This window comes from Sinohyriopsis cumingii, chromosome 1 (assembly GCF_028554795.1).
Source record: "Sinohyriopsis cumingii isolate HCF-2022 chromosome 1, ASM2855479v2, whole genome shotgun sequence".
NCBI lineage: Eukaryota > Metazoa > Mollusca > Bivalvia > Unionida > Unionidae > Sinohyriopsis > Sinohyriopsis cumingii.
Genome location: NC_142961.1, coordinates 53,476,613 through 53,493,292, shown reverse-complemented (window position 1 = coordinate 53,493,292; position 16,680 = coordinate 53,476,613). Strand labels below are relative to the sequence as shown.

The following is a 16,680-nucleotide window of genomic DNA, read 5'->3' as shown; positions in this document are numbered from 1 at the left end:
CATTAACACTTTTCGAAGTAAGTTAGCAACTATCACTGCCTGATTTCTGCAAGTTGTCCTCTGATTATAAAAACATACTAACTTGTGTTGCAAAACTTAAACTTATGTAAATAACAGTTTGTGCTTTAAGAATAGAATCGATAACATGAATATTTTATCTGCTCTGTGTACATTATTTTCTTCATAAAAATCAGTTTGGAACCGAAAGTGAACCTATTATGGGGACAAATAATAACAGATATCGCTGCGTCTCAGGAGTACCACTTTATTAGATTGTCTCTTTTCGTAAACCATTGGGTAAAGAAATTAAGGAAAATTTCAAATTCATAGAAAGCAGAGTCTAAATATTACATTATTGAAGATTTAGCTTTAATTCAAGAAATGCTGTATGGTCAAGTTTGTATTCTGAGTTTACTAAAAAAAAGATTTGACAAAAATGAAGAAAAGAAAACAGTGAAGAAATACTATTTAACCAATGCCTAATGTGACTACATGTATATAGACAAATAATAAAACCTTACATTTGCAATCCTATCAGCGGACTGTTGTAACGAAGCTATAAAGTGAGTGGTTACATAAGGAAAATCGCACTTTCTAAAACTAGATGCACTTTCATGTTGGCTGTGTTGATTCAGTTGGAAAAAAGGGTTTACTTCATTCATATACTGACTTTAATTTCTCAGTGTGTTGTCCATGAACAGTTAAAATGTTATTGTCAAGAAAGAAATTAGGATGAACAGTATGATCTGAAAGAGGTGTGCATTTGCTCTCATGTACATGGTACAGGGGTTAATTAAAACAAGTTTAGAAATCTTTACAACTGCCATTTATAGTTGACTTTCAGAAAATAAAAATTCTTTATTAAGGGTAGTTGAATCACTGTTGATAAAATTTGTACTAACTTGCATTTACAATACTGTAATCTAGTTACTCAGCTAAAATTCATTACAGTTTATAGCTTCTATTGTTCCCTTTTTAAGTTATATATATTGCCAAAATACACTTCATATGAATATGCACCAAATGTGTTTATAATATAGATAGAACTCAGAAGATTTTCTACTTGAAAATAAGGTATTGCTTAAACCCAGTGTTAAATGCAAATATGCATGCTAGGAAATAGAGGGCATAATTCAAATAAGAGAATGAAAACATGAACACACACACACACACACTGCTCATCTTGCTTTGATCCCACTTCCTGTTCAGCTCTCATTTTTCCCTGTACTTTCCAAAGAGAAAAGTCACTTCTCCCTAAAAATTCAAGTCTAGCTTGACCCACGCTACCCAAGTAACTAAGTCTGTTTTTGTAAGTATGGTTTGATTTTTTTAAATGAATGTAATATTATAAAAGATTAATTTTTATATACCACCTACAAATTAACACATTAACCCTTGGTGATGAGTTTACGTGGCAGGAGGTAGTAGCCTACTGCAGAGTTCTGTAGCGTCACGGTCATGCATGATACGCTAAAGTGGTTGGTATTATAAAAAGATAACAATGATACCAAATATTCAGGAAGTTCTAGTTGTACTACAAAATACGGAGGGAAAAACCTCATTTTTTTGGCCTGATTTTTTTCCACCCAAAATTCGCCTGTGGTTGGAATCGATTTTGTGTCCGGATTTTAGACTTTCGGTCTCCGATCTAAGGCAGACTGGTATGAACTGCAAACAGACAAATGAACTGTTGCAAAAAGTAAGATAAGATGGGCATTTGGAATAATGAGTGGTCTTGATACAAAAATAATGGGTCCGTTGAGCAAAAAGAAAGAAGAACTTTTACCTTCTGGTTATGAGCGAGCCAAATAGCCAAGGAAAAACTATGTTTCTAATACAGCTAGGCATTATGTTATTGGAAAATCACCTGGAAGTTGATTTATTCGGATTTATTCAGAAATAGCTTTCAGAATGTGTATTCTACTTGAATTTCGGGTGAAAACGATAAAAACCTCCAGGGGTTAATGTGTTAAATTTTGTTAACTGTAAATCTTTGTTTGAATTGCATTTAATTAAGTATACATTTTATTTTATTTCACTCTTTGTATTTCAGTTCTAAATCACTTTTTATTGCTGCTTGAAGAGTTAATTTCAGTTTTCAGTAGATTTTTTAATTTATCACCCATCTGCCTGTTGCAGAAATGACAATTAGTGGAAGTGCCAAACCTGGAAATGACAGTCATAGAAAAAGACATACCAGTAAAAGGCCCTGGGGAGAACGCTGTGTATTGTACATAAAATGAATCATAGGATTTCATACACCTCAGAGAACAAAAGCTTGTTTTCAGACATAAAATTTATTGGGAAAATTCCCTCATCCATTTGAAAACAAGGTAAGCATTTGCAGAATGTAAGAGAGAATTGCTGATAAATATGCAGCTTGCTTGGCAACTTTTGTTTTTTTTGAAGTCTTTTATAACCTAGCTCTTTTATAACCTAGCTCTCTTATCCAGTGTCATACATTTGTGTGCTTTTCTCATTCCAAGCGTGTAGTTTGTTTCACCAATCAGCTCTTTTTGTTTTGTCTAGGTATACACTTATGCTGGTGCTTCCATTAGTAACAGTGGGAGTCATGAAACAACAGCAGCTACAATAAAAAATTCTAGATATGTCTGAAGCAGCCATTTTGAATTTCATGAAACAGACCTCTAATGTGAAAAAATACTACACCACAGTGTATATGAAAATTCAAGTATTATTTTGTTTTGTATTTAAAAAAAGATCAAAAAAGCTTTTTTAAGTTAACAAATTTATTTCTTTGATTGAATATGTTTAATTGACCTATTGTTTTTTTCATATATATGTACATTAAGAAAGCAGATCATAGGGTGTGTTCTACTTTGTTGTGCAAGAACTTTCTGCTGTTTGTTTTTTGTTTACTACCCAAATGGGAATCAATCTGCCTTGTACACTGGAGTTTTTTTCTGGCTGGATAGAAAAGGCAGAGGTTGCTTAAAATGCATTGGCAGTCACTTAATGCATGACTGGTGGATTTAGGTCAGGAAATCACAGTTGATAGTTGCTGATGAGTGGTGGGAACTTAACAGGTTGTTGTTGTTATAGGGTTTAATGCCATTTTTCAGCACATGATAGGCTATACATGGCAGCCAGTATTAATGATGGAGGAAGAACCTGGGAAAACCCCAGAAAGAACCACTGACCCATGAGACGCTACTGGCAAGCTTTCTCACATACCCACATTGACTGAATCAGAGACTCAAACCCACGCAGACAGAGGTGAGATGGCAGTGATCTGTAATGGAGAGCGCTTTATACCACTTGGCCACTCAGGGCCCCCAAAGTCATCCATGTTGTTTTCCCTCTTTAGCAACTGTTACAATATATATGCAGCAATTTACATAAGCTTTTCTAAAAAATAATGTTTCCACAAATCATATGGCTCTTGTACTTTTTACCTCTGTGAAACGTCACATGCAGTGATATCAATTTATAAAAATGGCAATTTGGACAAGGCAAAATCAGCGTAATGGTGTTCATTGATCTTTTCCGTGTTATTATTCTTAATGAAAACCATGTACCAGGCACTAACTTTGCTCATCTGAATATAGATGTACATTCCAATATTTAGTTAACAGTGGTGGTTAAGCCTGCAGATTGTATTAGACATATGATCAGATTTGATGAATCTTTATAGAACAGTATAATACACAAATTGCTTGCATTTCATCACCGATACATATACTCTGAATATTTTGAGATAATAATTCCAAGGGAACTGAACCCCCTTCCCCAATTATCAATGAAGTATTCTTACATACGATTTATGTTTTAACATATAAATAGAGACGGATGTATGTAGGAAAGTGACTAGTTCTTATATTTTGCTTAGCGCATAAGTTGATGTGATGTTTGGCATGTATAATCTAGAAATGTTGCATATATATTCCATATATTGTTTTTAAAAAATGGATCAATGGTTTTTTTTTTTTTTTAAATTATGCATGAGTGATTTTACTACCTTTTTCTGATTCTGATGTTGTAATTGGTAGCAAAGTTAAGAAAAAAGGAGAGAAAATATATATGTTTATTTCAATGTCAGTTTTACAAACAAATCATCATTTTGAATGATGGTTTAGAACATATAAGAATGCATTGTGTTCATTAGAATTATGGTGTTGAAAAGTGCAGCACTGGTTGATTATATTTATACTACATGGATAATACATTTCCTTAATTGAAAGATCTATACAATTACATTTTGTCGGGAAGTATGGCTGTATGCATGTATTGTAAAAACTGCTGTCCCTAATGACAAAAGCCACCCCTAAAAGTATACACAGTTTCCACATGAAAACTAACTGAAAGGGAAATAAAATAGATGTAAAGGAATACCATTGGTTTCAACATATTTTTTGGGGACACACACACACACACACATAGTGTGTCCCATATTTAAAGTAAGTCTTTTATTTGGCCATTTCTCGATAGTGATTATTTAAGTATCTTTGAGTGTTGTTTTGGGGGACTTTAACCTGTAATTTGATTTCCTGGACATTAATTACATATTTGTACCAATTAGTATCAAAATTGTTTTTTATGATTTGACTTCTAACAGAAGCTTTGTACATTCATCATGCATAACTTTGTATATTCAGTCCTGAAAAAGGTTGATTATTGTCGATCTTTCTGTTATGCTTTATTAAACCTTGATTGGCATTGGCTGTTTTTCATGTCACAGTTGTTTATGACAAATTAAGGCTTTAAAGTTACCCTTTCAGGTAGGTTCACCTACATTAGTTAAGTCAGTCATAAGATTCTGCACTTTTTTTTGGTTTAATTTTCTCTGTTTTTTCCATTACTTTTTAAAAGTAAAATGTCTACTTTATACCTACTTTTTCGCCAAAAAAGGGGTGCTTGAAAGCCAGTAAAATTTTATTCCCATTCACAGGAATTCTGCTAGGGTTGCACAGCCACTGGTAATTGGTACCCAGAAGGATGGAAAATGTCAGTACATGTACAATTCTGAATTCTGCTGGTACAAATGCTAATCATCCAGGATCAACAGTGCATGGTTTATCATTTGCATAAAGTATGGAAAATCATGTCGTAAACAATACTTTAGCTAAATGAAATTAAATTAATGCATTTCTGTCCTGTAGAGGAGCTGTATTGATAATAGACTTGTCATAAATCAACACCACAACAGTGTAATGCGTATTCTAAGTTTCCTTTGATACTTCCCACCTCATTTAAGATATTTTGACATTTATTAAGAAAAGATGGAATTTTATGCCACAACACAGTAGCAGCATAGGGTAGCTACTTACTGGAGGGCCTAGCAAACTAAAATGACCTTAATTTGAGCCATATTTGCAAATTATGACTATATGGTCCTAAATCAAGTAATTGAAGAGTGAGTAGCAACAAAGTTTGTAAAATGCAACAGATAATTTATTTCCCTAGAATACAGTGTGAAAATGTAATAAAAAGGGAACTTATGGTGTTAAAAATTAAATTAAAAATAATCCTAGAATTACAGACACATGTCCTAGTGATTAATGTTCTTCTGAATGAACTTTAGTGGAAATCCAAATTAAATAATGTAACTCTGTAAGTGTTGATGTGCATGTGGTGGCCCATGTAATGATGATGTGCCAAAAGTCTTTGTTGAATCACAACAGTAAAATCCTAAAATATATTCTTATTTGAAATTTCACTATGACTCCAAGTTTCTATTACCAAGAATGTTTTTTTTTTTAACACTTTGTATTTCCAGGGAAGAATCACTTGAAATAAATGATTTGAATAAATAAAATTTCAGTCCAAATGAATTACTGGACACAACAATAGGACAATTGATTCTTAAAGCACAAATGAATAATTTATAAAAAAAACAAGATTATATAGTTCTCTACTTGACCTCAGGTCACAAGTAGTATTTTCTATTAAAAAAAACTATTACCTTATGGAAAATAACCTTCTGTAAGCTTCTTAATGATTATTAGATAAAATCTCTGTTATAATTAGAATATAAAATGTAATAAACACAATGTCCTTGGCACAGGCAAAGATAATAATCCTGATAGTTAACCCAAACACATAGAGACAATATTTAGCTATATATTAGTCGTGTACAGAATTACAAAAATCTATGATTGAAGTTAAGTAGAATGAATATTAACTTAATTTTGGACAATGTGAAGTCCAACATACAATGTTACTTTACCAATAGCATATAATGAAATAAAAAGAACCCCTAAATAAAAAACAATGCAACTTAAATATACATAACACTGCATGAATTTGATAGAAAGATGATTTATTTTCTCAGAAATTGTGATTACAATATTTGTTATGTATTTAATCCACTGATAGAAGAGACAAAACTACAGCATTGATGAAATATGACCTTATACATGCCATTTGCATTGCTAGTCACATGACTAAATAAATCTTACAACCCACTTATCCATGGTATCAGAGGTCCAATAGTCACATTATATCAACAATAAACCCATTTCAAATGTTGTTGTACAAAAAGTTCAAAAATATTAAATGAAAGTCACATAATGTTTGTAAAATGAACTAAAGTGTACATAATTCTCTACATATTTATTCAGAGAACAGAGAGTACATGTCATCGGGGTAGTCTTTTGATACCAACACAAACATATCTGACAAGTGTTCCATGCTTCATGAATCTGGCTTTCTCCAGTTGGTAGTGAATTCCAACTTTTCGATAGCCAGTGAGCTATGACCTCATACACCCCAGTATAAATGAAAAAATATCTAAAATGGGGTGGGAGGGGTCAGAGGAAACTCGGACTACATAATCCTATTCCACTATTGTCACTGTCAGTCACCAACTTAATCCACACACAATTAACAGGTGTGTTTCAGAGTTAACTTATAAAGTAAATAGTTAAGGTGTTTACACAGCACAGAATTAAATGTTTACTTTTATCGGCTTGGTCTGAGTGGAAGCCTTCAGCTTCAGCTTGGCACATGACTTGGGTCATCCATAAATAGAAAGTAGCAAAATCCAAACCAAACCAGTTTCTAGGCAAAAAAACGTGGTTATTAATGTGTTTTGAACAAAATAAAAGCATGGATTAGATTCAGTGAAGCAGAAATATGGGTACTTTAGTTTTATTGCTTTGCGCACCAGCATTTAGTCACAGTAACAACTTTGGAACAGAGTTGGCTTTTCTCTTTGATGGCTTCAGGTATTGTTTTGAGATCAGCTATGCATGATGAAACTGGATTTTAGGCTCCCTCATTTACTGAGTTGCAGCAGTAATACAGATATAGTGTTTCAGTACTTTGACAACCATGGGAACTTCAACCATAACTGTAAGATGTCTATTTTAACAGACAAGGAAGGCAGAATTATACCATCTGTTTATACCATTACACCACCTGAATCCATCAAGGAAATATGATGACTCTTATTCGTGTTGTCAACCACCAATCAAAGTTGGCCAGGATATGGGACTACAAGTGTGTGAAAAGAATAGATTGGCTCCTGACAGACTTGGATATTGAGACAGTTAACTTACAAGACTTAAACCATATTTTACAGTTAGAACACAAATATCATCAATACAAGTTTTTTCAGGTACAAGGACAAAATTTAATGGTGAAAACTGGCATATACCGGTGTAATGGAATCTCTGATAGTGTTTCTATGATGCGTTTTTGAATGCCTATTCACAACATCACAGCATTCAATTCCTAATGATGAAACTGGATTGAGTACAAGGATGGAACACATGGGTTTGATGCTGTTCAAGAAGATTTGGCCTGGCCATGATCATTCTTGGTTAGATTTATTGCTAGATCTTGAAGATCATTGATCTGTGATCTGTCCCAGTGGAGAGGGGCAATTAGAACAATTTTGCACTTTTGACCCCTCAATTTTTATATAATCTTTGGCACTAAGATCATTGGGTTGGGGTAGGCAAAGAGCCACAGACCCTCCCAGCTTAGAAAACAAGTGTCAATATAATCAGCCTCGGGATTTGGCACTGTGAACGAAGTTGAAGAGTTTGTTATTACACCTGGTTGTAAAATGATCAATCATCAGATGCCCCCTATAGCTGGCAATTCTGAAGAAAGATGGATAGAGGGACCATTCTGTAAGGAGAATCTGTTCCCTCCTTGACAGAGAATTGGCCAAGAAATTGAGCTTGCTGTGAATATGTCTGATTTAGATGTCAATATTGCATTGTGTGCACCAGCATTGAGTTGGGATGATTTGTTACTACCCTGTTTGAGGAGGTAAGTCACCATTACCGAGTTAACTGACATGATGAGCACTATCTTTTTCTGAAGATGGGTGCTCTAAAAATAAAATGCTTTGATGATAGCTTTCATCTCCAAGGTAATGATGTGGAGGCCTGTGTCCTCTGGACCGCACTGGTTGTTGACAGTATATAAATCCATTAACAGGTTGTGTCCTGAACCACAGATGCTAGAGTTTGTACATATGGTCACATGATGGTGTGGCTGTTCAAGAGGTATTTTTGACATGAGCCAAACTTTTTTGTGCAACTGGTTCAAGAATGATGCATAAAACAATATGAGGAGTTGCATAAACATCCTGTTTGTGATCCATTTTGTGTTGGTAATGAATTCTTTGAGGAGGAGGATTTGGACCACCCAAAGTTGGGGAAAACATACCAGGTAGACTTGCATGAGAATAGGGTGTAAAGGATTGGTATATTGGCTGGTGTTTGGGTTGTGCAGTGACTGACTTCATATTTCCTTGTCTCCAAACATCATGTCGTCGAGGGTGAATTGGAGATGATGTATAAGGTGATGGTTGCTGAACAGAGATGGAGGGACAGTTTTTGGGTTGCCTTCCTCCACAGTTTCTCTATCTTGCCACTGAACAGCAGAGGCAGTCCATAGGGAGGTTTGCAGGGTCAGGTCAGGATGTGCATTGCTCCCCTTGACTGCAAGTAAAAACAAAATCACCAGAGACATCGAGTCCAACAACAATGATGTGGCTACTATATTGCAAATGAGCTTTGAAGTAGTGCAGAATGCACTGTATAGAAGCAGGTGAAGACACGTTGACCACAGCATAGTTCTTGTATAATACTGGGAAGAAGGCTTCAGAATGGGTCTTACACATGTGAGATTGAAAAGAATACTAGTAGTTGACTCTCAGAAAAAAGAAAGGCTTTGGAATTACCAGGTTTACTGATCTTGGGAGATAGACTATCTGCAGTTTCCTTGATTGTCTCCCTGAGTCACTGTAGCTGACGAAGAAGTCACAGCTTCCTCCATTCCCCCAAGGGTAATGGCATCCTATACTAGGCTATCCAGTGATTCAGTAAAAATTCACAGTACTCTTGGTCATCTGATTTCTCACAACACTCCATTTCTTGCAGTTTTCCTTTGAATTGTTGACCATGTATTATCCGACCAACAGACACACATGCTGCATGTAGCCAACAAAATACTCATTTTACATGTGAGACAATAGACACGAAAATTTGCATTGGTTTTGCATTCTGGCATTAGCATACTTAGTCATCTTAGTTTATTCTTGACTGTCAAAGTAAGAAAGGAAAAAAAAATGCATAGTTAACTGTGGTAAGAATGTAAGAGACACCTGCTATATCAGGAATGATAAATAAATAGTGTGTACTAACATGAACTTCAAAATATTTAGTAATAATTTTCCTCTGTGTCTCTTTTTGCTATATGCTATTGATTTTAAGGAGTAATATAAAATATTTAGCTGCATTAAAATCCAACAAACTTCAGGATTAATCAGATTAGTTGAACTTTAAAATTAAACACCTGAACTCCCCAAATCCAAAGTGATGTTTTGTAGAAATGCTAATTATCATTAAAAAAAAGCTCACTAGCCGACAATTTTCTTGCATTATGTGCTCTTGCTCCTGTTTTGCAAATGTGACTATCTAGATAAGATTTGTGTCATAAAAAAATAAGGAAATACTAGAGAAGAAAATATGAAGAAATTTCAATACTGGGAACAGTATAAAAATGGGACCATGAATACAGACAAGCTTTTAAGACCTTGTGGACGTGTATATGCTCAAGCAACTGAATGATTTTCTGGTACAGAGAGAAGTAGAAAGAGGCACTGGTAGTACTTCTCTTTTCTGAAAGAATAATGTGTTTCTTTGTTAATTGTGTATGTGTATGTGTATGACATATGACCAGTCTGATAAATCTATGAGTATTATTGGAAATTTTCTCTGTCTTAAGTATGTAAATGAAATGTAATTTAAAATATTGCAAAGTCATCCATCTCTCCCTCTCTCCATCCATTGTTTATAACACCCATATCAAATATTGATGAATCTTTTCACAACTAGTAATAAGAAAATGCTGTCCAGGTTTCACTTTATTACAAACACTCTTTATTAATAAACTTCATTGTCCCCTTACCTCAGTGAAGCAGTATTGTGATATCCGTGTCTCTCTACCCATCCATCCATCCATCCATCCATCTGTCTGCCTGCCCATTACTTCATCTCATGAAAGTTATGTGTGGAAAATACACTTTATACCTACATGTATGTTTTTCCCATGGTAACCAACTGCAAGTTGGGGTGTCATACATGGATACCATGCCAATGTTTTTCACTGTACTTTAATATTTGCAGTCACAGCAGGAAGACACATATATTTGATGGTTTTTGCATTATGATGCCTAGGTTTTGTAATTTAAAAAAGTTTTGTTCTTATATTTAGCTCTGTTGGTCATAGACCAGAAGAACTTGTGAGATGGCCTGTTGACTGTTCTGACATCTGTTTGTTCATTAGCACAATCTGATTAAAATCAGTTTTCCATGAAGATCTGACAGCGACCGCTTAGGCTCATGTTCTGGTAACCAGTGTTATTACCATAATGCCTAATTTTATCAACCAATCAGATGATGTCTTATATTTTCATGTTTGGAGACTTAGCAGTGTTGATGAAGAGCATGAATGTGCACTGAACGATTTAATTAACTTTCAGATTTTTTTGAAAGCTGCATTTCACTGGCTAATTCAGAAATCACCAAAACATTGCCCATAGCCGGTTATTGTCAGATCTTCACGTAGGGCAGCGGAGATCTGGTTTTGATCAGATTGTTCATTAGCACAAATTTGTTATCATTATTTCTTCTAAATTACTTGGAGGAGTGCCCTGAATCTCTGCTTACACATTTATCTCACTGTCTAGTTCTTCCCTAATGAAAATGGTGCTGCTTAGATATCTGTTTTGGCTGCCTCAGTAGCCATCATGAAAATTTTATCACTTCTTCAGCTGAATGGATGGCCTTATCAGGATGAGTGTTTCACTAAAACACTTAATGTGATGTCTGGTTGGTCCATTATCAAAATGATTTTAATCTGACCAGTCTTGAAAAACTTTTTTCTCACTACTCCTTAATGGAAAGTTGTATCAGCGTGTAGTTTTCACCAGAAGACTTCTTATGGTGTATAGTTGCACCTGAATAAAAATGGTTGTTAGAATATCAGATATGGCAACCACATTGCCCATCGTGAAACTGTTGTTATCACTACTTTTCCTGAATAGATGGTCTTATCCATTTGGAATTTTCCCTAAAAGATTTTTATGATGTCTAGTTTGTCCTTTGTGAGAATGATGCTGATTTGATATCCAGTATGGCCACTGTGGCAGCCATCTTAAAAATCTTTTTATTACTACTTATTCAGAATGAAAAGTCAGATTGGCATGAATTTTTCACCAGATAATTTCTTATGATGTTTAATTGGTTCTAAATGAAAACTGGTGCTGCCCAGACATTCACTATGGCAACCATACTGGTGATCTGGAAAGTCTTGTTACATGTATTGCTACTGAGACTGAATGGATGGTCATATCAAACTTGAGGTTTTCCACAGAAGGACTTCTTATAATGACTAGTTGGTCTAAAATGAAAGGGAAATCTAATATGGTCATCACAGCAACTATCTGGAAAGTCTTATTATTGACACTTCTCATGAAGGGAAAGTCATAGCATGGAGATATTGTCATAGACTTCTTATAGTGCCTGGTTGGTTTTAAATTAAGATGTTACCAACCTGACATTCAATATAACAATTCTCTTGAAAATCTTGGTACTGCTAATCGTAAACACTTGAGTAGAGCTGTATCCATAATGTTTAACTCAGTGTTTGCAGTTTTTATTCCATGGAGGAGTAATGTTAACATTAACATTGAAACGTTAGTCGTTACCTGCTTGTATGGGATATTTTATGAACCCTTTCTTCATTTGATGAACAGATTTTACTTATGTGAATAGAACACTTCACAATCAAGGATAATGTGTATGTTTCTTTGAGTGTTCATTATAGACCCGTATCACATGCCTAGCCCAATGAGTTTTGCAACATAATAGCTATTACAAGGGAAAGAAAATTTTCATTATACCCAAATTTAGCTATGGTATAAAACTGAAGTAATATGGAATATTAAACATAGGAAGGAACTCGGAATAACACTGAATGATATCCAGTATTGTCTTATATTGGATTTTCATTATAAATGGAGTTTCCTATGTATAGTAAAACATCTTTATAATGAACTTCTTTTGATTAAATAATTTACTCTATTGCATACATTCATTATGTCCACATTAAGCATGCAAAAAACACTTCAGACAGTAAATGAGGTACATTTATTGGCTGAACAGTCTAACCATTTCACAGGAAAATACATGTAGTGATATTGTTTTGTTTTGGTGTTTTTTTCTAGCACATCAACACTTTGAAGGTTATATCCTGCTGCTGTGAGTTGAGTAAAGTTCCTCATTCAAGGTCGCAAGTCTAATGTCTCAACCACTGAGCCACCATAACTCCTTTGGAAATACCTATCATTGGAAATACCCATAGTTGGCAGAAAGCATATGGTATTATCACATCAGTGGCCTGCTATGTGTGTGGTCTCAGCTATTTCTTTTTGTGGACATTGAGGTCAGCTGAGCTCTTCAGTGGCCTAAGTGGTTGGAGAGCCTGCCTTGAATGCAGGAGGTCCTGCACTGAAACCCGGCAGAGATATATCAATGAATGGTACTAGCAGCTGTCTCACTTGGTGTTCAGCATTAAGAGGTAAGTGTTAAGAGTGGTCGGCCTGGTGTCAGGATAATGTGACTAGGTGGGATGATGCTACATGTCAGCGGCATGATGCCCCAGTGCTTGACATCACTGTAAACTGCCACACTGCAGACACCATAGCAAAATGACTAAAATTGATAAACTGTATTAAAAATCCAAATCAGACATACACACACACACATGAAATCAGCCGATAACATTTTAACTAATTGGTCCTAGTAGAAAAAAAGTAAATTGCAAAAATGCCATTTATGACAAGAAATTTATCCAGAACACATTTCGTACATAAATTACTTTTGGTACTCAAAACTTGTAGTGTAGTCTTCAGTTACGATATCTTTTTTTTTCTTCTGTATTGCAGGAAATTCTTCAAATTGGACATTATACATGTACCTTTGGTCAGGTAATGGATAGGATTCATAATGGATGATGAATGGGAGGACAGGTACAAAAAGGTGAAATATAAGAATTTGTTCATTTAAAGCCTAAATTAAAAGCAGTATTTTTTATGTCAGCCAGCATGGGGTGAAATGATGTACTGAAAACTTAATATGTCAATGCAGTAATGCAAAATGAAATTTCACAATGTTCATGGGACTGCTATTACCTTGACAGAAAATAAAAGTGTTGCCACAAGATCGGATAATGATTTTGGAAATGGAATTGTATTCGGAGATCAGCCAATTAAACAGGGGCAGAAAGTGTGTATTGAGGTAACATGTACATCAAACTGGAGTGGTGCATTGCGAATTGGACTTGTGTCACATGACCCAAGTAAGCAGAATCAGAAAAGCTTGCCAAAATTTGCTGTTCCATTTCTTGCCAAAAGGGAAGGATTCTACATTCGAGCTATCAGGGAAAGTCTGATATGTACTGGATCCAGGCTGACATTTTACATTAATAATAAGAATGAGCTTCAGTTTTTCATCAACAATGAACATAAAGGTGCCTTGTTAACCAATACACCAACAGACAAGGCACTGTGGCTTTTACTTGATGTGTATGGGAACACAACATCTGTCCGATTTGTCAAGCCAGGTAATTATCTCCCTCTCAGTCTGCCTCTTTATCCGTGTCAAATAGTTATGCCCCATCATGCATGGATAGGGTTTTGCACAGGTCTGTATGTTCTGTTCCATCTTTCTGTCAATCACACTTTGGTTAAGTCTTGCAACTTTATGTTTCAGTTTATCTTGATGGGTACAGCGATTGGCTAGATGCCTACCAGAAGTAAGCCAGTGAAAGCTGTAATTTATATTTCAGACACTGATTAATTTTTTGTTCTGTTAGGTCAGTTTCTTGTCAGCTAAGTCATGCAGCTTTGTGTGTGGATGTTTCTTGGCAAGTACAACACTACCTATAAAAGGTTTGTCACAATGCCACAGGTTTTCTGATGCCTCAGTGATGTTGCTGAACTTTTTTGTTAAAATTAGTTTCTTGAGCAATGTTGAATTCTTAGTTGAGCAGTGTGTATGTTTGTATGTATGTATGTGTGTGTGTGTGTAGGTGTGTGTGTGTGTGTGTGTGTGTAGGTGTGTGTGTGTGTGTGTGTGTGTAGGTATGTGTGTATGTATATATGTGTGTGTGTGTATGTATGTATGTGTGGCTTAATACAAAATCTTGGAGAACATAAGTTCTTCTGAATAAACATCAACATATAGTACTACATGATAAAAGAGGTCAAATATAAATCTGTGACTTATATCCTTGTCCGGAGTATAACTTTAGATTCATAATCATATTACTAATTATGTGGCCTGGTCAGCGTGGTGTCTGGATAATGTGACTGGATTGGACATGATGCTACATGGCTGCGGCATGATGTCTTAGTGCTAGCCATCACTGTAAGCTGCCACACTGCAGACATCGTAACAGTATGACTGAAAAATTGTTAAAGCTACATTGGAAATTCAAATTTCACAAACACTAATTATATAGCACAATGGGAATCAGTCTAGAAATTGGTGAATATAAAATAGAGTATATATTGGTTTGACTAGCCGTGACTGGTTAATAATAAAAGTAAAATTGTAGTAAAAGAATCTTTTGAGAGCTTATTCTATTTGTAACTGAGCAAAATAGAGAAAATGTTTTATTGTTGGAATTTGAGTCTTTTTATAGACTTCACTTTGGAAAACCTGTAACTGAAATTAGCATCTGATTCCTAAGGTGCTGAATTCAAAACATATTTCAATCACATCTAGATCAAAAGATTGCTGCAACTGATATGATTTTCTCCATAGAAGCTGTCATTAAGGAGGTGTCTATACTGAGAAATATAGTTTTGATCATGAGTATTTAGAAATGTAAAGCTATACAAATTTTATTATCATGGTTATATCGCTTGTATCCTTGTATAGTCTTTAACGTTTTATCCACTGGACATATTTTATAGATAACTTTGCCCATATATATATATATATATATATGTGTGTGTGTGTATATATATATATATATATATATATATATATATATATATATATATATATATATATATATATATATTATGACTAGTTGTATACCATAGCCATTTCTCATTGCATCGAAGTCAAGGTCACAGCTAGGAGAAATGTATTTGTGTGTCTTGTATTCCTGTCTGGAGTATGAATTTTGAACCACCAAATATATTTTAATGAAACTATCACCATTTATAATCATGCTTATATGGTGTGTTGAATAACATAGCCACATACCCTGCCTCAAGATGATGGTCACAACAAGCGAAAATATAACTCTTGTCTTCCATTCTTGTCCACAGAATGAATTTTAAGCTGTTTTAGATATTTTAATGAGTATACAGTGTCACATATCATACCCATGTCCCAGCCTCAAATCAGGGTCACAGCAGGGGAAAATATCAATGACTTATCCATATACAAGTACATCTTTTGAATTAATGATGATATTATAATGAAACTTCAGTCACTAATAATACAAATTAAATATACATACCACTGTATGTTGGTATAGTGCATTCTGCATATCAATTCAACAGGTCTGTTGCTTGCCTTGGAGGTTTTGCTTTGAATGGTTTTTCTGTATAGTTGTTATAGTGATTTACTTGATTTTAGAGCTAAGCCCCAAGCCTGTCATATCTTTAATACCATAGACATGACCAAAAACCAAAACACTTTTGAATGGATATCATGAATGCAGTATAAATTCTAATGAAGTACTTTTTATTTCAGATGATGCTCCAAAGGAGATTTTTGCGCGAGGGCCTGATGCCGTACAAGCATTTGAACAGGCATGTATATCAGGTGTCCAACCTGTTCATCGAACACGCCTCATGATCATCGGCCAGGATCAAGTTGAAAAAACAAGTCTTAAAAAGGCATTACTAGGCTTAAGGTATGTTTTCTTTTCTCAACCTGTTGCAAATTTGGAGGATATATATGTAATGTTAACCTTTTTTGACCATCTGTATGTTTGTCATACCTTAAGTTTCACATTTATGTTTGATTCTTGAATATTGTTGGCTACAGAATCATGCAGCAACTTTGTGTGTGAATGAATCTGGGTAAGTAAAACACCATCCTAAGAAAACTAAATCATTGTGCCGTATAATTTTAGACTTCAATCATGCAACATCATACCACAATAATTTAGTTA

The 16,680-nt window shown here is 34.7% G+C and overlaps 1 protein-coding gene across 3 annotated transcripts in view; it reads left to right on the top strand.

Moving 5' to 3' along the window:
- Positions 1–16,680, top strand: part of LOC149806881 (uncharacterized) — a 164,042-nt gene that overhangs the window by 13,217 nt on the left and 134,145 nt on the right. The window contains exons 2-5 of one of the 3 annotated variants that reach the window (XM_089959088.1): positions 2,140–2,333; positions 12,710–13,062; positions 13,430–14,106; positions 16,257–16,419. In XM_089959088.1, coding sequence (XP_089815214.1) covers positions 13,641–14,106; positions 16,257–16,419 — 629 coding nt within the window. In that variant the 5' untranslated portion in view covers positions 2,140–2,333; positions 12,710–13,062; positions 13,430–13,640. The remainder of the gene's footprint in view (positions 1–2,139; positions 2,334–12,709; positions 13,063–13,429; positions 14,107–16,256; positions 16,420–16,680) is intronic. The other 2 variants (XM_089959097.1, XM_089959101.1) reach the window with 2 other exon arrangements.